Source organism: Natator depressus, chromosome 3 (assembly GCF_965152275.1).
Source record: "Natator depressus isolate rNatDep1 chromosome 3, rNatDep2.hap1, whole genome shotgun sequence".
In the NCBI taxonomy this organism is placed as follows: domain Eukaryota; kingdom Metazoa; phylum Chordata; order Testudines; family Cheloniidae; genus Natator; species Natator depressus.
The window spans coordinates 128,098,516-128,122,671 of NC_134236.1; the positions used below are offsets into that span (position 1 = coordinate 128,098,516).

The following is a 24,156-nucleotide window of genomic DNA, read 5'->3' on the forward strand; positions in this document are numbered from 1 at the left end:
CCCCCAACGATTGGCTGCCCCCATCATTTTGAAGCCAAGGAATGATCAGTTGTCAATGAAAGCGTTCCAGAAAAGAGGTAGCATTGTTGAAATAAAACAAAGATGGTGGAATCAGTGGTAAAAAAGGTAGATAAACGAACCTACCCTAAACTGCATGCTCCTCAAATGCAGATAAAGGGAGTTTATCCATTTCTCATTTACCCTTCACTATGTTAGTGGGTGGAATGAGAAATTAACAAAAGAAATTAAAGACAAGAGCTTCTTGGCAATAACATTAGTAAGTCTGCTGCAAAGAAATGCAAAGGAACTCAGTGAGGCTGAACGTGAAAAAACTTGCTAGGACAAAACCTAAGACCAGTGGAAATGTCTCTGGTTTAAAAAATAAATAAACCAAGTGGAAGCAGGGTTTATAAACAAATAAACATTCCCTTAAAGTTCTTTCAACCCATTCACTAAAAAAATTGTGCTAATACTTGAAATGAAAGGAACTAACAAAAGACTGTAAGCAAATAGGAAACTGACTACACTATTACATTTTCTACATTGCGTTAAGTTCACATAAAAGAAAACAAATATCATAAACAGTGAAAAATGGCCTTGACCCTGCAAACACTTACTTAAAGTTAAGCATGTGAGTAATAGAGTAGTGCTTTTTAATTTATGACTTTTAACGTGGCAATGTCCCCTTTCCAATATAAACCTGTCATTCCATCCCTCTGCCACCCTGTTGTCCCCAACTTTAATATCTTCTTTCATTGGGTCTCAGTGCAGCTACTTTTCTGTCGGCTCAGCTGGGACATTTAGTGATAGATTAACAAAAGGTGACAGTTTTATTGCCTTTTAGGGTTAAAATCAGACCTTTCATTCTACAGTATTTTAACACTTATTTTGCTTTATAGATTTAGATTACATACGATGTACTGCATTTGTATTTACCATAAACCTAAGCCAATAGGGCAAAAGTGCAGATGGCAGAGGGGAAAGTAGGCAAGGGGGGGGGAGGGGAGGGAGGAAATGCAGAGTGGGGTATCAGATTAATCAGGGATCAGGCTGGTTGCCAGGTACTACATTAGCGTGCACCACTCAGAGATTTCTCTTTCACTCTTTCCCTGGCTGATTGAAGAGGTCATCCATCAGATAGCTGAATTCTACCTTGCCATCAAAGCAGCTTCTATTCCTGTTGTTCAAAAAAAGTGCCTTTTTCACTCATAGGAGACACACTCACATGGGCATGAAATTGCATTGCACCTTCCTGGAACAAACGCTTTATCTGATGGGCCACTAGACAATTCAATAAACTTTCATCAGACACTGTGAAGATAAATTAAGCACTGAAGGGGAAAAAATCCCTCACTGTTTCATCCTGTCCTGTAATGCAGAGTCAGAATGGTTGTGTGGTGTTCTCGCAGCTAGCAGAACTTCAGGATGTTGCAAAGTTTGTGATGCTTTTAAAATGAACAGTTTGTTGATGAAAATCAGATAAATGCATTTCAATTAGACCTTTTAAGATATGACTGGGTTTATATGGTCACTGGGAGCATGTGTAACGTGGGTATTTCTTATAAGTTGAGCAACCATATGTAGCATTAAATCTAAAATGTTAGAGAGGCAGAATGAGTGTGTGCAAGTATGGACGGGGAGGTAGAAGTGTTTTTTTTCAAAGCCTTATCTAAAAAGGCACGCTTGTTTGTTTAGAATTTAAGCTTTCCCCTGACGTGCTGTAAATTCAGATGTTGCAGGTATGAACTAATGCATGAGAATCTGAAAGTATAATTCCCCAGAAATAACCCTCATCTAGTTTCTCTGAGCTGAGTGAAATGTAAAAATTAAACATAGAGCACACAGTAAAAGATGAAAAGCATACTAGATTTTAAGAATTAATTGTAATCTATGAGCTTATTAGTAATAGAATCATAGAATATTAGGGTTGGAAGAGACCTCAGGACGTCATCTAGTCCAACCCCCTGCTCAAAGCAGGACCAACACTAAATAAATCATCCCAGCCAGGGCTTTGTCAAGCCGGGCCTTAAAAACCTCTGAGGATGGAAATTCCACCACCTGCCTAGGTAACCCATTCCAGTGCTTCACCACCCTCTTAGTGAAACACTGTTTCCTAATATCCAACCTAGACCTCCCCCACTGCAACTTGAGACCATTGCTCCTTGTTCTGTCATCTGCCACCACTGAGAACAGCCAAACTCCATCTTCTTCAGAACCCCCCTTTAGGTAGTTGAAGGCTGCTATCAAATCCTCCCCTTTACCTCCCCGCCATGCTTCTCTTCTGCAGACTAATGATTTTTTTAAACTATGACCTTTAATCTTACCATGTGCCCTAAAATACAAAGTGAGACGGATGGGATATAAACTAACAAAATAATGGGATTTATGAGTTAAGGCAAAGCAACCTGAATATTAACCTAGTTATGCCTTGTCATTGCAACCTATGGCCTTGATCCTGAAAACACATACACCTGCTGGCATTTACTCACATAAGTAATCTTATTGAAGTCAATGGGACTTTTCACATGTGTAATTGTGTGCAAGATTGAAGCCTATAACTATTGAGAACTTCAAACATGATGAAAAGATTTTACCAATTCTAGGTGATTTTTAAACAACTAGACTATAGTCAAACGAATCTAAAAAAGCGTTTGTGGGTTCAATTCAGAAAAGCACCAAAAGGTTCTTTGATCACCAAATGGTGCTGAAAATCTACTGAGAACATGCAATGTTTCAGTACAGAAGAAACTATTAAAATGTCAGCACGTGCCAGCTATTACACATGTACTAAAGGTGCCTCCCATATTGACTATGGTGAACGAATGAGGTGATCTTAGACACATGCAACTGCTATAAATGCTGATTCTTTTTTAAAAGAGCCTTTGTAATTCCTCCTCCATGTCCCAGCTGAAACAAAAAAGTGGAGAGGGACACAGAAATGAAAAGAAAGCAGCCGTCTCTTGTCACAGCTCACATTTCTTGGATTGTCATTCGTGAAGGGGGACTAAATCTCACAGTAACTGCTAGTGAATCAGGTCTGACACTGCTACGTAATCCACAGCCAGCAGTGTGATCAAAGCCCCGTTTTCCTACATTGTCTGTGAGCTTTCATTTGTTGGGATTCCAATGGCACTTCAAGAGTTAAAGACAGGTAAAAGGGAAGCAGAAAGAGATCCTCTTTTAAATAGAATTTAGACAAGTTTCTTATCCGCATTTTATGTTTAAAATGCGTAGGACTGGAAGGGAACTTGAGAGTTCTTCTAGTCCAGTCCCTGCACGCGTGGCAGGACTAAGTATTATCTAGACCATCCCTGACAGGTGTTTGTCTAACCTGCTCATAAAATCTCCAGTGATGGAGATTTCACAAACTCCCTGTTCCAGTCCTTAACCAGGCAATTTGTTTCAGTGCTTAACCACCCTGACAGGAAGTTTTTCCTAATGTTCAACCGAAACTGCCCTTGCTGCAATTTAAGCCCATTGTTTCTTGTCCTGTCCTCAGAGGTTAAGTAGAACAATTTTTCTCCCTCATCCTTGTAACAACTTTTTATGTCCCCTCTCAGTCTTCTCTTTTCCAGACTAAACAAACCCAATTTTTTTCAATCTTCCCTCACAGCTCATGTTTTCTAGACCTTTAATCATTTTTGTTGCTCTTCTCTGGACTTTCTCCAATTTATCCACATCTTTCCTGAAATGTGGCGCCCAGCACTGGACACAATACTCCAGCTGAAGCCTAATCAGTGCTGAGTACAGTGGAAGAATTACTTCTTGTGTCTTGTTTACAACATTCCTGCTAAAATACATACTCCTGCAGTGCAGGCTGTGTCTGCTGTAACTGTGCTAATAGATTGGTAGTAGCAGCAGGAAGCATCAAGACTCACAACGTGTTGCATCTGAAGATGGGGATGGGGCTGTAAATGCAGAATAGATATACTTCATCTTATAGCATCTTTTACAAGACCATGGGGAAGACAGCACAGTTGGTGGCATTTGATAAGTCTACTTGCAGAGACAATACAAATAGCACAGGGTTTCCTGCTACTATCTGTGACTCACAGACTTTCCTTAATTAAATGTCTAAGAAAGAGACAAGATATATCATGTATCAAGCAGTAACTGAAGATCAGCTGAGTCCATTCCACTCTCCAGTTCAAACCATCTCCTCGTCCTCCAGACTTTTCTGTAACTGCTGGTGATTAGTGGTCAGCCTTTTTTACATAAGCTAATGTTTGTTCCAGTCACAATACAGTAATACACAATTTTAGTACTGTAATATTTACCAAGCACAATACGAGGTTGTTGGGGAGGGGAGGGGGTAAAATTGTTTTTCAGAAACATCACAACCTGAACAACATGCCAGCTGCCAAATGTGTTATATGGTTTACAGCTTTCTACACCAGTGTTCTGGTAGGCGGGAGGAACCTAATTTTCTTTTTGTATTGGGTTTCCTAATGTTTCTTCACTGCCTTGGTTCCTCAGTTTCCCTATCAACATAATGGGCTCACTGATACTTTCGTGGTGTTGAGGATGAATGAATTAATATTTGCAATGAGGTCTTTGGAATATCGACACTATATGTCTCATTTCACTTCTGTCTATATCCTTGTGTACAACTGTAATGAGAACAAAATTACACAGTTTAGTCTCTGAACAAATGAGGTATAATTTCAGTGTAACCATATAGAGTTAGAAAGAAGAATAAATCAAAATTAAGTTGATTTCAGTTTGTTTGTTTTCTCTTTGCTTTCCCTGTAGGTATGAACAACCTAAGTGTGATAACAGCGCCAGAGCTCATCCAACCAAAACAAAGGATTTGTACAAAGGACGCCAGCTTCAAGGTCAGTGTAATAGATGAGTTTTGCAGCACATGTTTCAATGGTGTTTAACAACTGGAATAACTAGGGGGAGTTCCTTACCATTAGCCTAAATAAATGCCAGGGTGTTGCTACATTGGTCTGTCATTGACTGAAGCCAGAGAGTGGAGGTTTGAATTGAGGTGGCTGTAAATAAGGGGGTAGACATTTTGTAAGTTGCAGTAAGATTTGCTTTCTCAGGTCCTGATTCTGTGGACACTGACATCAATACAAGTTTTCCACCAATTCAGGATCAAGCCTTTGTTGTATTTGTGTAATATTAGGTCTAGACAACTGGGTTTTGTGATATCAGCTGCTGTAAAAGGAAATTGTGGATCATTCTAAAGTAGGAAATCAGAAACAAGCAAATAATGTGGGGGATTTATTTTTGTGTGTGCTATGGGAAACTTCTCCGTTCACCACCCACAGAAATTTCAGAATGCTTACTGTGTCAAGAATGTCATTCAATGCTGACGTTTATCTTCATTAAAGTGTGCGTTAATACTGCCTATCTAGAAAGTAAATGTAATTGCAAAGTATAATTTGAAAAGAAATAGATGCAACAAACGCAAACTGTATCTGGTTAGACTTTAAGTAATTATATGTTATGCTCTTTATGGAAGAACGTATATAATGCATGCTCTTTTAAAACATTCATGGTGTCTCTCTATGGTACAAAAACCTGATTTGCAATGAAATTTGAGCCTGGAGTATGAATTTCATGACTCCTTGCAAAACACCCCTACTCTGTTTCTTTTATGAAAATGGGCATGCAGTGTTCAGGTTTTAGATGGGAGCGTTTAAGTGCCACATAGGATAAACATTGAAATTCAGCACAAGGTCCTCAAATAGCGCTTAAATGGGACTTAAGTAGCAAACAGGTCTTGGGCTAAACCTACTGATTTAGTTGGGGATTGGTCCTGGTTTGAGAAGGGGGTTGACCTCTTGATGACCTCTTGAGGTTCCTTCCAACCCTGATATTCTATGATTCTATACTTCACAGTCGTGAATTTCACCTATAGGGCCACAATCATCCAGGGTGTAATTCCACTGAAGTCAATAGTTACTCCGGGAATTATTTTGAGCCATAACTCACTAGCCTGCCCCTATTGAAGCCTACAGGAGACTGGTCATTGACTTCAGTGGAGCCAGGACACCAATTACTCCAGTATTTAGTGACTCCCAAGAAATTAAATTTGAAGTAACAACACTCTCACCTTCTGCTTGTAGGTATAAAACTTGAATAGTTAGTAGATTGTGTGTCTTTTGCATATTGTGTCTGTGTGTAAAGAATATATTTCTGGATAGCTAAGCTGAAGAAATTGATTTTATATTTAGTTCTGAGTATGGTGACCTCTGGTCATTCTGATTGCTAGCAAAAATCTTTGAAGAAACTTTTGCTTGGGGGGATAATGCCAGCTTTCACACTTCTCTTCTTTACCCAAACCGGCCGTGTTTTTATGCAGTGCAATAATGAAGATTTGACCAAAGACAGGAACTTTCTGCCACTGAGACTATTTGAGAGAGCTTTCCATGCTGTAAGCTTCTACCCAGTAATTTCATTTTGGTTTAGTAGGCAATGAGCTTTTGATTCTTTCCTTCCACCCTACAGTATTTTGCATTCTATCAGCTTTAACCCCACAAACCACTGCTGCAATGTCAACTCATAATTACTATGAATTCTGTGTGGCACAGATTTGGTTGCCTATATTTATGTTGTTTACCCTTAAATAACCTTTGACTTTCAAGTGCTTTGTACTATAAGACAAGGAGTCCTGGTGAAGTCAGTGCAACTACTCACAATATAAGATTTTAACAGCTGCATTACTATTTATTGTTTCTCTACTTCTGTTAGAAACAATTGGCCACCTCCTCAGCTGAAATAAATCAGGATAGCTCCATTGACGTCAGTGGAGGTATGCTGATTTACACCGTTCCAAAGCAGATGTTGCCTCAGACTGGCTAGGCATGCAACAGAATAAGGCTGATGGTATCTGGAACCAAGGCTTTAAACTCATGCTTTCCTAAAAGAATGCCAGTTTTTACATTTCAGCATTTTCTCCACCCACTTTTAAGGAGCGTATGTAGTATACCTTGATTAAGCATAGAATTTGCTTAGGCTCAGAGTTCATGTAAACAAGGAAGTGATGTCATCATTGGAATTACAACATAGGGCTAGGTTGGTCAACCGACGAGTAGATACCCTTGCTGTCCCTAATCCATTTCAGCAATCAGTTTCAGTAGGTAACAGTGCTCCACAACCCCCTACACGGAGAGACTCTCATGATACCAGCTGCCCCAGCGATGGCTGCTCACTTTTGCCAATCCTCCCAAATTTTCCTTCTTATGTAGCTGTCTATTCATAATGCTGGCCCTGTCTCTGCTCCTACCATCCTGGAAGAAAGTACTTAGATGAGACACAAACTTGGATCTAGTAGCACATTGAGCTAGTGCCAGATCACTGCAGGTAGCTGGCCTTTAAGGGCCTAGTTCTGCTCTCCTTTTACTGAGAATTTACACAGAAGTTTACTCCCACTGAACACAGTGGAATTATTCATGGAGAAGTGCTACTCAGTTAGAGTAACAACAGTAGAACTGGGCCCTTTGTGAGTATCAAAGAAACTCTGTAATCCTGTGTACAATTTTATAAAATGTATTATAGCTTCTTCCAAGAATGTTCTGCCTTTACATAACTTGTATTGATGTCATAGGGGCAAAGGACAGGAAGAAACCTCCTGGCTCACTGAATCCAGTCCCCTGCTTGTCACAGGCAACCTCATTGTATAACCCTTCATAAACGTATCAAACTCTATTTTAAAACTAGTTAAGTTGTTTGCTCCCACTATTCCTACTGAAAGTCTGTTTCAGAATTTCACTCCTATGATGGATAGAAGCCTTCTTCTGATCTCTAGCTTAAATTTATTCATGGCCAGTTTATATGTATTTGTTCTTATGACAACATTGTCCTTCAGCTTAAATAGCTCTTCTCCCTACCTGATGCTTGTCATTACATAACTCAAAGCCTTTTGATACATAGGTTCCAAATGTGACAAGTTAACATTTCAGAGTCTGATAATGAAAGAAAAAGAACAAATATGATAACCCATATAGATGTGTTAACTTGCTAATTCATTCAGGATGTTTTCCTTGAGTGATCTTATGAACTAGTGCAGCAGCAGTGCTGTAACTTTCTATACGTGGAAAACCCATTTCCAGAGTGTTCTTCACAATATCATAGGAGTTGCAGGGGTGACCACATTTATCATTTATTGGAGCTGGGAGAATGGTTTGAGCAGTAATGCAAAGCTACATCAGGAAGTTGTGTGGCAGATTCCAGTACCAAATATTCTGGGCTATCAAAAGTTGGCAGTTGTGTGACATTACAGCTGAGTGTTGCTGTGGGGAATGAGCACTCAATATGCTCATTTCCAAAATGTGGGTGGCAGGAGCCTTTTGGTTTTAATGAACTTTGTACAGAACTCAAACTTGAAGTGCAGTAGTCTTGCCTATCTGCCAGTCTCAACATGAGGTCAAGCTTTATCTCATACATGTATCAACACGCTCCACATCTTCATATGGACTTACGTAGGACGTAAGATGTGCATAGTCCTTGTACTGTCCTCTGTAAAGGAGCGAATGTACCCTATGTGAACACATGCTAACTTGAAATACAATACACGATGGTGTGGAAGATGCTTCTGAACACAGCTGATTGAAAATATTCCACCAACACTTTTTTTGGGTCACAAAATTGGGTCTGACTAATATTTCCCCCCAACCACAAAAAGTATCTGCTTTCTGTGGAAAGTGTTTTGACTTCATCATTGGCACCTGAAAACTAACAAGCAAGAAGGTACACCATGAGAGAGACTGTCTGGCTCAGGATTACATTTCTTAGCTAGAAGTAACATTATCTTGTGAAGGAAAAATAGTGAAGCACACAGGCATGAACTAAGAAATATAATTAACCTGGATTTTCAGATTTAATGCTTAATTTCTGTGGTTTTGTGGCTTTAAATAAGACCATTAATATTGTTTACATTTAATTTTGGTTTGCTTAAATTTCCATTTTCTTTAACACTGTTTTTAAAGTTCCTACAGCCATGATACTTCCCCTCATAGCAAGGGCTAATTTTGGGGGGGATTTTAGTTTGAGAATTACCCTAACTGTAATACAATCTACTGGTTTGAGTTCATATGCAGATGTGGTAAATCCATGTGCTAAAAAAATTCTGAAGGTGCCTTTCTGATTTGTGCTTTAATATTTTAATCTAATTCTTCATTTCCAAATATTTCCTTAGGGCCAGATGATGATCTCAGTTACACCAAGAAATCAAGACTAGCGCACTAACTTCATTTCAATTATTCTTGATTATTGTTGGTTTAAATGAAATCAGTATTTCACCTGTAATAGTTTTACCCTTCCTGGCTGTACCTTGGCTCTCCTAAAAGACCAGTTCCAGATGCTTCCTGCTAGCATATTGGCTCCTGATTAGGTATCAGGTTAGTTTGAAGAAAGGATCCTATGACACTCCTCAGAAAAGATCAATATTTGTCTCTAGATATAAGTGGATTAACTGGCACCTGAAAGGTTTAGTGTTTAATATGTGGAGTTCATGCAAAGTCACAGCATAAGAGGGATCTGAGCTAGTAAAATTTCCATTAGATTTCTAAAAGTTCTCCCTTAGATTAAATTCTGAATTCACAGTTTGGAAGTGAAATATGGAGAAGGGAACAGTATGTTCTGATGAGGGCCCCAAACCCGTAGTTCATATTAATTGAAAAGACAACTCTTGGCATACAATTTTTCACTGGCTCTACTGGTCTAATGTGAAAAGAAAAGGAGTACTTGTGGCACCTTAGAGACTAACAAATTTATTTGAGCATAAGCTTTCGTGAGCTACAGCTCACTTCATCGGATGCATTCAGTGGAAAATACAGTGGGGAGATTTATATACATAGAGAACGTGAAACAATGGGTGTTACCATACACACTGTAACCAGAGTGATCACTTAAGGTGAGCTATTACCAGCAGGAGAGCCGGGGCGGGGGGGACCTTTTGTAGTGATAATCAAGGTGGGCCATTTCCAGCAGTTGACAAGAACGTCTGAGGAACAGTGGGGGGGGGGGGGAATAAACATGGGGAAATAGTTTTACTTTGTGTAATGACCCATCCACTCCCAGTCTCTATTCAAGCCTAAGTTAATTGTATCCAGTTTGCAAATTAATTCCAATTCAGCAGTCTCTCGTTGGAGTCTGTTTTTGAAGTTTTTTTGTTGAAGTATTGCCACTTTTAGGTCTAATGTGGTGCTTCAAGTCCTAGCTCTGAACAGCTTATACCGTGCAGAACAAAACTCATGATTTGAGTTTTTTGTAGGAATGCTGCATAGCTAAGTACAGCTTTTTTTGGTTGTTGGCAATTTGTTTTCATCCCATAGTTTCACAGGGATAAGTTAGTCTTCACTTCCTCTCCATGTAGAATGGTGCCAGCATTGAGTGGCAGTCAGTCTTCAGACACATTCTTAAGTGTTTTAATGCTTAATGCTTTGCTTATTTTTAAAGGCATTAATTAAGTGAATATCTCTGAACACAGAGCATATTCCTATGAGCTTCTGATTGTCAAGACAATTGCTCAATATGCACACTTCTTTCTCCACTGAATTGTGAATTTAAGAGGATTATATTTTTATGATGTAACCAGTGTTTTCACTGACTGAGCTAATATTTTAAATATCCCTTTCTGTTATGAAGTCTTAAGCTCTGAGGGGCCAATCTAGAAGTTATCTGGCAAAACAGCCAGTGAAGTTGATGAGAGTTTTGCCTGAGCTCTATACCTATCTTCCTGAGACCTATACCTATCTTCTTAGCAAGATGGGGAGGGATAGCTCAGTGGTTTGAGCATTGGCCTGCTAAACCCAGGGTTGTGAGTTCAGTCCTTGAGGGGGCCATTGGGATCTGGGGCAAAAATTGGGGATTGGTCCTGCTTTGAGCAGGGGGTTGGACGAGATGACCTCCCGAGGTCCCTTCCAACCCTGATATTCTATGAAGTGTCATCTTCTATGAAGAAGAACCGATAACTTGCATAGCTGGTAAATGCTGTCTGTGTTTGAGACGAGTCTATTGATTTAAAAGTTGGAATCCAAAGCTATAGAATGTAGTGACAGCTCTACCCTTTGCACACACTAAAACTGGGTACAAATGACAATGGCCAGTTTGGAATAGAACACTGAGGACAATAGGGGCAAGATAGGTATGAAATATGTGGTTTGGTTGCAGAGACAAATGAGGGTTGTGGAAATTCTGAATGCAGTAGAATAAATGTTTCACTGCGCCGGGTGGGGCGGACGTGGAGAGTCTGCATAGAGCAGCCATACTTCCTGGAGAGTACTCTGAGCATTGCTCAGCCAGTCTCCGTACATTATTTGTGGAGGGGAAGAAGTAGGCTGGAGACAGGTGGATTCACTGGCCAAAATTCCCGATAGTGTGGGAGTGAAGCAGCCATAAGTCCTGCATTCTCTGAGTCTGCAATAGTAGCTCCAGAGCAACTGAACCTGGGGAGAGGATTCTAGCCTCATCAGCCTATGCCTGTTTAGCTGGGCTTTGTGCTGGTAAGAGGATCTGGCTCTAATCTCATTAGCTGATCGTTATTTTCTTGATCTTACCATGGGCAGATCAAGGAGGACTACATGAAGAAGAGAGAGAACAGAAAATACAATAACAAAACAAGATAGAACAAAGTGTTACTATTTTTTGATATAATACCTGGATTGTAATAGCAATATAACACAATAGGCTTTAGGTTATACAGGAAGCCAAAGCCTGTAGTTATTTTTCAAGGCTCAGTAACTCTCATTCAGTATTCTTGCATCCTGGATGTCCTGTCCTGATCCCCTTAGCCCATGCTGGCCTGGCCATATCACGTCATAGGCACCAACTCAATGGGTGCTCTGCGGATGGAGCACCCATGGGGAAAAATTAGTGGGTGCTCTGCACCCACTGGCAGCCAAGGTCCCCTCCCCGCCCCACCTCACCTCCGCCTCCTGTCCTGAGCGTGCCGTGTCCCCACTCCTCCGCCTACCTCCCAGCGCTCGCTGCTGCCAAACAGCTGTTTGGTGGCGTAGCAAGCTCCGGGAGGGATGGGGTAGGAGCGGGAACACGGCACACTCAGGGGAGGAGGTGGGGCCGGGGCGGGGATTTGGGGAAGAAGTCAGAATAGGGGCAGGGAGATGGCAGAGTTGGGGCAGGGATTTTGGGGAAGGGGTTGGAATGGGGGCAGGGGTGGAGTTGGAGCAGAGGCAGGTTGAGCACCACCGGAGCAAGTAGAAGTCAGTGCCTATGTCACTAGTGATTTATCTCAGTCCCAATTAACATTCATTGATTATTAAAAAAAAATCACCAAAATCCTAACTAACTCAAGAGCTGTTTAATGCTTCCAGTTTAGTGACTGTTTGGTCAATAATACAAAGTGAAATTTACAGTAAAAGCAATTCAGCTAGCAGTAAAGCACCATTGGAAGACAGAGCTGTGCCAGTGGTAGCAAAAGAGTAAATCTGGCTAATTAAAATGTGATATTACTGGCTTGGCCGCAGCGTTTCCTTCACTGCTCAGTTAATAACCTTTTAAAAGTGTTATGTAAATTTTAAAAGGGCTAAATTGGGAGCAATAAATTCTCACTGCATTTGCTTTTCAGCATATTTTTAAAAACTGTATTTGTATGGAGTGAGGCAGCAATTTATCAATTCTTCCCTCCCACCTTCCCAAAAGAGCTTTTCACACTGGACCTCCTGTTGAATACGGCGGTCTTCCCAAGTGCGTGCTGCTCTATTCCATAGTTAATGTGTCTGTTTTGGAGGACAACTAATATAGTTTCAGGAAAATGACCTTACAAACAGATGAGTGCTAAGACAGGAAGTCTTCAGTCATTTATTTGTCCTTAGAATGGAAGAGTCTCCCTTTAAGTCTACAGCTGTGATCCCTCATATCATCCTCTCTCCCACCCTCTGATAAATGAATTTCTGGTTGTATTTTTGGTATAATAGCCAAATTATGGTTAAGTAAAAGTGTGTTATTCCTGGAAAATAAAGGATCAAACGGACATCACTGAAGCTCCACTGAAGTAAATGGAGCTATGCTGATTTACAGCCATTGAGGATGTGGACCTAAGGAGTAATCCAGGCCCCGCTGAAGTCAATTGGAATTTTGCCATTGAGTTAAATGAGGCCAGGATTTCACCCCTAATATTTCTGGGTGGGGAAGATGAGCTAATAGCTCTGAACTTCCATGATAAAGGTCTTGCAATAAAAATTGATAGCATATTGCTATTTTTCCTTGGTGAGAAGCCTGGGTAAAACCAAATGAAGCCTCTTTTGCAATAAAACCAAAGCATAAGTGCAAAAAACAAACAAAACAAAACAAAACAAACAAAACCTCACCACCAACACACCCTCCAAAACAACAAAACATAATTCTGGGAAATTTCAGGGTGGATGTTGTGATGGGTTTGGTCACAGAGACCCCCTTGGGACTGTCACCTGATGTGCTGGAATTACCTCTGAGCCTGTTTTTCCTGCCAGCTTTGGACTCCAGAACCCTGCCTTGTTGAGCCAGACATGCTAGCCTGCTGCAACATAGACCCAAGTCTGGTCCACACCCGCAAAGCTGCAGACTTTAATCAAAAACTGCTCAGCAGGTCACCTATCTCCAGCACCCAGGCACCCAGCTCCCAGTGGAATCCAAACCCCAAATAAATCCATTTTACTCTGTATAAAGCTTATACAGGGTAAACTCATAAATTGTCTGCCCTCTAGAACACTGATAGAGAGAGATGCACAGCTGTTTGCTTCCCCAGGTATTAATCACTTACTCTGGGTTAATTAATAAACAAAGTGATTTTATTAAGTATAAAAAGTAGGGTTTAAGTGGTTTCAAGTAATAACAGAGAGAACAAATTTCAGAGTAGCAGCTGTGTTAGTCTGTATTCGCAAAAAGAAAAGGAGTACTTGTGGCACCTTAGAGACTAACAAATTTATTTGAGCATAAGCTTTCGTGAGCTGCAGCTCACTTCATCGGATCCAATGAAGTGAGCTGCAGCTCACGAAAGCTTATGCTCAAATAAATTTGTTAGTCTCTAAGGTGCCACAAGTACTCCTTTTCTTAGAGAGAACAAAGAAAGGCACCAAGCAAAATAAAGCAAAAACATGCAAGTCTAAGCCTAACATTAAGAAACTGTTTACAGGTAAAATCTCACCCTCAGAGATGTTCGAATAAGCTTCTCTCACAGACTAGGCTCCTTCCTAGTCTGGGCCCAATCTTTTCTCCTGGTGCAGTCCTTGTTAGTTCCCACAGACATCTTAGGTGTTAACTAGGGTCTTTCTCATGACTGGCAGCCCCCTTTGTTCTGTTCCACCCCCTTTTATAGCTTTGGCACAAGGTGGGAATCTTTTGTCTCTCTGGATCTCCCCCCTCCTTCTAAATGGAAAAGCACCAGGTTTAAGATGGATTCCACCATTCTTCCTGGGCTGGCTTACACGAACACAGGAAGGCTTGCAAGTAAACAGAGCCATTTACAACCAATTGTCCTAGTCAGTGGGAGCCATCAAGATTCTAAACCACCATCAATGGCCCACACTTTGCATAATTACAATAGGACCTCAGAGTTATAGTTTATATTTCTAACTTCAGATTCAAGAATGATACATACATACAAATATGATGAGCACACTCAGTAGATTATAAGCTTGTAATGATACCTTACCAGAGACCTTTTGCATAAAGCATATTCCAGTTACATTATATTCACACTCATAAGCATATTTCCATAAAACATTATGGAGTGCAATGTCACAGATGTAATACATTAAATCCAGAAACTAGAAAATAGTACAGGAACAGATTTCTTGTTGTTAGCCTGTACAAATCTAAAATGATATCCTCCTGGAAAACAGGATGGGGATTTCCATTTTTAGAGCTGGTTGAAAAATATGTCCATTTTTCCCTGATTTTTTTGAAGGGGCGGGTAGTTGAAATGTTGAAACTGTTCAACGACTTCTGTTAATTTGTGGTTCATATTCTGCAGCTACCTACTTACATACACTAGAATCATGTTGTAAGAATCAGTTTGAGTAATCTGATTTAATTGTGACATCTGAATGAGCACTACCATCAACATCCAAATCAGACAATAGTACAGAAGCATTATAATGCCATGGCAAGTCAGTCAACAACAACAGGCTGTAACCAGCAACTCCCACAAGCTGTACCATATTGTACATTACCGGCTTGGCAGCACTCAAAAGAGTCTGAAAATACTCATGAAACACATGAAAAAACAAATGATATTCAAGAAAAAGAGAGGGAAAGAAACATCCTTACCCACTGAAACGGGGTGAAAAGGAACTTTCAGTCTATGTAAGTGAATGATCACTAGAAGTGGAGATCATGAAAACTAACTTCGCTATACACCACAAAAAGTGAGAAAGAGAGATCATGCTCCTCCTGATATCAGTGAAGCTGAGTGGGAGCTTGATTGAAGCCAATGTCTCTTCTTCCAGAAGTCCAGTGATGAAAAGTGAACAGCTAGCTCACCAATGGGGGGTTTTTAATGGAGAAATAGTTCCAGTAAACCTAAAGAAGCCATTACGGCTTACTGGAAAACACATGAATATAACTGTGGCTCTTTTAAAAAAAAGCATATTGCCTACACTGTGGTTATGGGGGTGAGGGAAAAAAAGAATAATGGCCCCAAGTACCATTTAGTCTAATGAAGTCTTTGGTTTCACTCCCCCCAAACCAGCACTTCTTGGAACCCACTTGGCACTGTTTACTGGTGACAAGTACTGAGCCTGTAGAAATACTGTTGACTTTTTAAAAGATTCCTGTTAGTCACCGTTGAGCTGCCTAAAAGCATGGAGCACTTACCTCTCTCTGGAGACAAAGAAGCTTCAGAATTCAGGACACTGATCCCCCTCACTTGTCCTCCACATTAAATTAGTCATCATTTGCCTATAATACAGGAAAAAAGGAAATGAAATTGTGCATACTATTTCTATAGGGGAATCTAAAAATTATTAAGGAATCCAAGGAGGATTGAAAGATGTGTGTTTGATTTTTTTTTTAAATGTGGACTCAGAGGAGGTTATGGGGAAAATCAAGATGGCTCCTTCCTTTTGAAAGAAGTCTGTATTAGAGAGTTAAAGGACCACAGAGCCCTTAGAAACAGCTGCTTGGAAATATGACTGTAGATACTGGGGTCTTGTCTGTGCTGGGCATAAAATCCTAGTGCAGAGTGAACCCAAAAGAGATTAAAATATCTCCCCCCCCCAAAAAAAAAACTTTGACACTCTTTCCCCTAAGCTATTAAGCTTTGAGAAATGCAGGAAAAACAGCTGTAATTTCTGGTACAGTGAAGACATGGGAGAGGTATCTCCTAACAACCAGGGGCAACTAGGGTGCAATTCATGGGTGAGGGGAGGGGAACAGTAAAAGCTAAAAAGATGATGCAGTCTAGATTGAATGTTTGCTGCCAAATAGATTGAAATGTTTATCAGCTGAATCTGGAGGATGGCAGGAAAAGCTTGAGGGGAAAACTTGACTGACTTTGAGGGGAAAACACAAACATTTCAATCAACCAGTGTGGTAATCATTATGAAAAAATGACACGAAGCCTTGTTAGAATTTCTTGGGAGTCACACAATAAGATGTTGTTCCTTTTAAGAGGCTTCTCCTTTATACCTCTGATAGGTAATTGTAATGTGCTCTATAAAAATAAGCCATTAATTGATTTCCAAGGCTGTTGATCAAATGCTTTGAATTGCCTTGTTTTGATACTACAGGTCCTGCTTGTTGTGGCACTTTATCTATACCTAAAATTAACCTTCAGCTAAACTGCTTATGTAAGTGTTCATCTTGCATCCAAGGTTGAAAATCTTGGCCCAATTTTTTTTTTTTGAAACATTGAATCATGGCATGAAATTTCACTTCACTGACACTTTGGGTAATTTAATATTTAAAGCTAAAATGACCTTGATTATGTCTGACTGACATAAAATGTCATGCAATGAGGTTTGCAAACTCCATGTTAAGAGAAATTAAGTAGACCATATCTGAAGTAGATACTCTGAATTCTGAGCACTAAGTGTATTTTTCTAAATGAAACATTTGGATTCTTTCTTGTTGTATTAATTGTTATGTGCATTCATAAGACATCCATAACTGCAGTTTTTGGAGCAAAAAGCATTTTCCCAAAGAGAGGGAGTATATACAGTGCTCCCATTCTCTACAGATCAAAACAACTAGATTGAGAAGACCAGTGATGGATTTGTGATACAGGAAAGCAGCCTGCAGACTGCATTGCCATAGATTCCAAAATCTGCAGTTAGTGCAAAGATTGAACAAAAAGGTATGTGCTCTCGCTCTAGAAGTGCCCACACTCAGATTCATTATTAGCAGGAGCAATTTCCATTGGTAGGAACCCACCATTGAAAAAGCTTTGATCCAGTACCTAAAAGTCCCCCTTTGGGACAGATCACCGAAATGTTCCTGCAGACGCTGTGGCAGGGCATGAAGAAGAGGTAGGCCTGAAGATACCTGACCTAGACCATCTAGGGATTTATAGATGGTAACCAGCACCTTCAGTTTCTCTAGAAAGTGAGCTGATAGCCAGTGCAGAGTGTAAAGTACGAGTGTCATATGTTCTCATTGTGGTCATCCTTATTCAGAAAGTGCATTTTGTGTTAACCAGAGTTTCCAAATGAAGTTTAAAGGTAGCTCCAGGTAATATTTGTCCAGACATGGCATGTTTGACCATGCAAGGTCTGCCCCTGTGAGGAAACTTTGCAATCCTTTGACCAGCCAAGATAAGATAGCGTATCTAGCCACCATTAGTATTTGGAACTTTGAGAGCAGAGATGAATTTAGGAAATCTTTGTGATGATTATTGATATTACAGTAATTCCTAGGGACCTCAGCTACAGACCAGGACCCCATTGTGGTAGGCACTGTACCAATACATAATAAAAAGACAGTCCTGGCCCTAGCTGAGGCTATGTCTACACTACAGCCTATGTCGGCATAACTTAGGTCGCTCAGGGATGTGAATAAGCCCCCACAACAGTGACATAAGTTACACTGACATAAGTGCTCGTGTGCACAACACTATGTCGGCGGGAGAACTTCTCCTGCCAACATCATCTCCACAAATGGCAGAAGCTGTTTTATTATGCTCCCCCATCAGCATAGAGCATCTTCACCAGATGTGCTGCTGCAGTGCAGCTGCATTGGTTGCAGCTGCACTGCTGTAGCGCTGTTTGTGTAGACATGCCTTTGCAAAGCACTTGGACAACAGGTGGACAGAGGTCCTCTGTTGAAGAGGCAATGAAAGTTGTGCCAATTCCTCAAAACATTTGTCTGCCAACATGTATCCCTCTATTTTACCCAGATTGAGCCTAAACCACTGGCTTTCATCCACATCTCTCTCTGCATCAGGTGTTTGGAGAGCAGGGACAGTGTTCTGTCTGGGTTTAGTGAGGAGACATAAAACTGAGTATCATCATGCATATGGAAACCCTAACCTAGTTCCTCACAATTTACCTCAGTGGCTTCAAATATATGATTTTACTCCTCTTGTTCAAGATACCTCATGGGATTCCACAATGTTAGATGGGGTGAGATAGGAGTTACTACAGAGAATTCTTTCCTGGGTATCTGGCCGGTGAATCTTGCCCATATGCTGAGGGTTCAGCTGATCGCCATATTTGGGGTTGGGAAGGAATTTTCCTCCAGGGCAGATTGGAGGAGGCCCTGAGAGTTTTTCGCCTTCCTCTGTAGCATGGGGCCTGGGTCACTTGCTGGAGGATTCTTTGCACCTTGAAGTCCTTAAACCATGATTTGAGGACTTCAATAGCTCAACATAGGTCAGAGGTTTATCGCAGGAGTGGGTGGGTGAAATTCCGTGGCCTGCATTGTGCAGGAGGTCAGACTAGATGATCATAATGGTCCCTTCTGACCTTAATATCTATGAATCTATGAACTGATAGACTTAGAGGTGGGTAGAGAATTTGCTCAATACAAACGTCTAAGAACTTTCTGAAAAGTTTCAGAGCACTGCACAGGATTCAGAATGCTTCTTTATAACTCTGCAGGAATGCTCCTATCAAAATATTCCTAATGTTAGTGTATAGCAGAAATCCATGAATTAATATGGACAAATAGCTTATTCAGTGCATTTCACCCTTTTCTGTTTGTGAAAGTCTTATATTTGTTCATTATCTAGATATTTCTTCTGTGAAAACTTCTTGGCCAGCAGATCATTTGTGAGCAGTTCAGTGTGAATGTTTGTAAATCAAAATCCATACCCTGTTGGGCCCTGATCTTGCAAACACTGATGCACAGGCTTAATTTTTCTATCATGGGTAGTGTTGTTGAAATCAGTGGGTCTGCTACTCATGGTAGTAAAGGTAAACATGGGGGTAAGTGTTTATAGGATCGGGGTTGTGCTGGTTACACAGGGCCTGATTTTTCATAAGCATGAGGTACTTTTCAATGCGAGTTGTAGCTGCTCAGCACCTGTGAAAAATTAGGCCTATCCAGTCACACGGTATTGTTTTTGATCCCTGATTGGTTGTTTTTATGTAACTAGTCAACAGCAGTTTGAATTTCAGATTGTTTGAGTGTATAATTCACAGTTGCTGGTTAATTAGGCAATTTTAAATTAGCTTTTGGAAAATATTCAAATGAAAATCAAATACTAATTAATCAAATTCATTTAAAATTTGGAATAGTCAGGCCTTTTTTTTCCATTAGAGGCCCAGCTCTGCCATAGTTTTCATGATGGTGGAAGGTACGAGTGAGCATACCAAACCTAGATTTTATAGCAGTCCAGAATTATGATAGGGGGATGTAAACTTGAGCTGGGCAAATTTGTTCACACAAAATAAGACCGTGAACTTATTAATTTTTAGCAAACATTTCAAATCAAACCTTTGTGTAGAAAACAAAGCCTTTATATAATTCTTATTGCCTCTGATTATGTGTTTCACTATATCACATGTGAAGGTGGTAGCAGTATAAAAAAATTGTGGAGCCATGTGATAAACTGCATTTGTTCCAAACCTCTGAGCAGTTCACTGGCATTCTGGCCATTATTAATCTATTTCTCCCTGGATTAATCCAAATTTTCAACCCCCTGAGCTGCTTCAAAGAGTTCCCAAAAAAAAAAACCCACATCACACACTACCAGAGAATTCCTTCCCACCCCCAACTGGGCAATATTCAATCCTGCATTAGTGACAGATAAAAAGTCTGGTTTCAGAGTAGCAGCCGTGTTAGTCTGTATTTGCAAAAAGAAAAGGAGTACTTGTGGCATCTTAGAGACTAACAAATTTATTTGAGCATAAGCTTTCGTGAGCTACAGCTCACTTCATCGGATGCATTCAGTGGAAAATACAGTGGGGAGATAAAAAGTCTGATAATTAACTGGAAATGGGAGATTCTCGGCTTCCCAACGATGCAAACTCCTACCCCTGGAAGTCCTCAACATATTGGACAGTGAAGACATGAAATTTTTAATGCATAGAAAAGCTATTGTAAGTCAATTTTACATGTTACATTTATTAGCTCTGCTTTTTCTCTCCCTCTGAGCTCTACAGAGTTGAGCTCACAATAACAAAGAAACGTTTTTTTTCCCAAAAAGTCATAATAAAATGTTTTAAAACTCTCTCAAATATTTATACAATAGTTTTTTTGTGCAAAACACGTGGCATGTACACAGTATGTGAGGATGCTCTGCACTGTTGACTTAAAACCTTTATACCATACCATACATATCATTGTGTGTGCGTATATGCCTGTGTATACACAGGCAGACAAAACTCACACACAGCTTATTATACGTCCTAATTCATCCACAGATGAAAAGATGCTGAAATTCTTAAACCTATTCTGATAATCCACAAACATAAATCAGCCCAATAAAGAGGAATTTTCTCCTGGATTGGACAGAATTCAATGTACTGTATTAACTGATCTACTTCTATGTACTGACCTATGAGGAAAGGTTTAAAAAAAAACTGGATATGTTTAGACTTGAGAAAAGAAGACTTGGGGGATCTGAGAAGTCTTCAGATATGTTAAGTGCTGTTATAAAGAGGACTATGATCAATTGTTCTCCATGTCCACTGAAGATAGGACAAGAACTAATGGGCTTAATCTCTCGCAAGGGAGATTTAGATAGTTTTCCCTTATATCTAACCTAACTACAAGGGTAGTTAAACGCTGGAATAGGCTTCCAAAGGAAATTGTGCAGTCCCCATCACAGGAGGTTTAAAGACCAGGCTGGACAAACACCTCTCAGGGATGGTCTAGGTTCACCTGCTCCTACCTCAGCACAGAGGGCTGGACCTGACCACCTCTCGAGGCCCCTTCCAGTGCTACATTTCTATGATTCTATGTTATTTCTCCCCTTTATCAAGAATTGTGACATGCTTTCCAGAAACATATCTACAGATTTTCTTTAATCTTACTCAATTTATTAGTTGAATGTATCCATCCAGATTTACAACAGTGATTTTGCTACCAGCTTTTTACAAAATGTCTTATATACGAGATTCTTTTCCTTGTCAAGCCTTATTTTGGAATACAAAGAAATAGACACTATTTCCTCCAAATCTACTTAACATAATCCACTTAATTTCTCACATCACTTCTCAACTCCTTTTCCCATTTTCACAGGATCAGTGTCCATGATTTTTGCCACTCCTTCTGGTCCATGACATGAGTTCGTAAGTCTTAGAATTCCAGTCCTTTTCTCTTTAAACTTCTCTTGACAGAGTTTTTCAATCTTATTTTTGGTCTTCTATGCACTTTCTTGCTGTCTTCTTCCTTCCATGCTTTCTTGGCTCTTCATTTTTCTCCCATTCTTATCACATGTCCAGTCTACCTCAAATGGGCACTCTGCAATCTGTCACTCAGAGTTCCAAGTTCATCTTCCCCCTAATTTCTTCCATGCATACTCTGTCAACCCTCTACTTGCTTGCCATTCTTCTCAGTATACTGTTTCATGCTACCGATATCTTCTTTTCTTCCATCTCCTTAAAACCCACCATTTTCAAACCACAGAGCAGGCAGAGACAAACACTTTACCTTTCAATTTGTTACTTAGTTGCAGGTGTCACAGTTCTCCTGACACCTTTTTCACTGCTGCCCATGCACAATCCTCCAGATCTCTCTCCGATGGCACTAAGTGTACTTTCCAAGTACACACTTTTTTCCTTCTGACTCAGCTTCTCTCCTGAAACTTTAATCAAGAGCTCTTCTTCCACCTTCCCTATTTGCACAAGTTCAGTTTTCTTTGTGTTTACCTTTAAGCCATGATCTTCAAACACAGATGCCTACTCAGATACCATATTTACCTATTCCTCTTTGCTGTCAGCCAAAAGGGCCGGATCATCAGGATACATTAGTTTTCTTATTGCCCTTATATAAATCCATGGTACGCCCACATCTTGAATACTGCATACAGCTGTGGTCCCCTCATCTCAAAAAAGATATACTGGCATTAGAAAAGGTTCAGAGAAGGGCAACTAAAATGATTAGGGGTTTGGAATGGGTCCCATATAAGGAGAAGTTAAAGAGGCTAGGACTTTTCAGCTTGGAAAAGAGGAGACTAAGGGGGGGATATGATCGAGGTATATAAAATCACGAGTGGTGTGGAGAAAGTGAATAAGGAAAAGTTATTTACTTGTTCCCATAATATAAGAACTAGGGGCCACCAAATGAAATTAATGGGCAGCAGGTTTAAAACAAATAAAAGGAAGTTCTTCTTCACTCAGCGCACAGTCAACCTGTGGAACGCCTTGCCTGAGGAGGTTGTGAAGGCTAGGACTATAACAGGGTTTAAAAGAGAACTGGATAAATTCATGGAGGTTAAGTCCCTTAATGGCTATTAGCCAGGATGGGTAAGAAATGGTGTCCCTCGCCTCTGTTTGTCAGAGGGTGGAGATGGATGGCAGGAGAGAGATCACTTGATCGTTACCTGTTAGGTTCACCCCCTCTGGGGCACCTGGCATTGCCCACTGTCGGTAGACAGGATACTGGGCTGGATGGACCTTTGGTCTGACCCAGTATGGCCATTCTTATGTTCTTATGTTCTCTGTATCACAGCTGTCCTACTTATTAACTCCATTCCAAGATTAAAGAGAAGTGGACTCAGCACACTGCCTTATCTCAAACCCACCATCATCTCAGTATTCTCAGAAATTCCGTTTATTGTTACCACCTTAGCTAGGCCCTAAATCCAAATGATTATAAAATATATGTAGACAAGTGTGTGAATGTGTGTATATATATATATACTCTCAACAGTGGCTTTGTAATCAGCTCACTAGATATGGGTTTACTGGTATGCGTGGTAGTTACTTGCTTCCAACTCGCTTTTTATTTTATATAATCCACCCCATTTGTATAATCATCCTATTCGTTTCCACAGTTATAGAAATGTAAAAAGTATGGGCTAAATTCTGCTTCTGTTTGCATTTCTCTGAATTGAGAATAATTCCATTGTAGTCAGTGAAGATGCTCAGGATTTGCACTGGTGTAAATGAAAGCAGAAACTAGCCTAGCATATGCAGCCCTCCCAACAAAGAGCCAGTTATAAACAGTGGAGGACTCTGTTATATTCACTGTATCTGCATCAATTTTCAACAGTGAAATATTCACAGAAAGCCAGGAATAAATGGGATCATTTTGTGAACCTCCAATGGCACAGTTTGTCCAGAATTAGAAGGGTACAAAGCAAACAATGCCTCAGAAAAAGGCTGCTAATTTTTTATTTTATTTATTTATTTGCAGTGGTGGTGGTGGAGTTTGGAATATCTACGTTGAATTTTCCAAGATTTAAATATACTGGGCTTGTTTTAGCAGAAATCAGCTTACTGGCCCCGAACAGTGGAAAGTTTGCCTGCAGTGGGATTATAGAGGTACAAGCCATCCACAGCTCCTGTTACAGCAGGGGGCTTAGAGCCAGCCAGCACTTGCTCCAAATATGGCTCAGGCCAGCCTGGGCGTGAGCAAGGCCAGGTTGGCCGAGAGCTGTACTGATCTCTGTGTCTTCTGGGGAACCTCAACCAAAGGGGCTCCCATGGAGCCCCAGATGGGAATTTAAGATGCTTCCCCACTAGGGAAGGCATAGGAATATCATCTATAGGCACAGTGTTCTTGTAGGCACCATTGGGTGCATGTTGATGTTTCTGCACTTGTTTCTGCAGGGATGAATCTGTCCCAGTAGTGTTTATCCGCCACAAAGTACAGCTT

The 24,156-nt window shown here is 40.4% G+C and overlaps 1 protein-coding gene across 1 annotated transcript in view; it reads left to right on the top strand.

The window, feature by feature from the left end:
* Positions 1 to 24,156, top strand: part of SMOC2 (SPARC related modular calcium binding 2) — a 171,884-nt gene that overhangs the window by 123,037 nt on the left and 24,691 nt on the right. Inside the window, exon 9 of the mRNA XM_074948786.1 lies at positions 4,753 to 4,835. Within this exon, the coding sequence (XP_074804887.1) occupies positions 4,753 to 4,835 (83 nt within the window). The remainder of the gene's footprint in view (positions 1 to 4,752; positions 4,836 to 24,156) is intronic.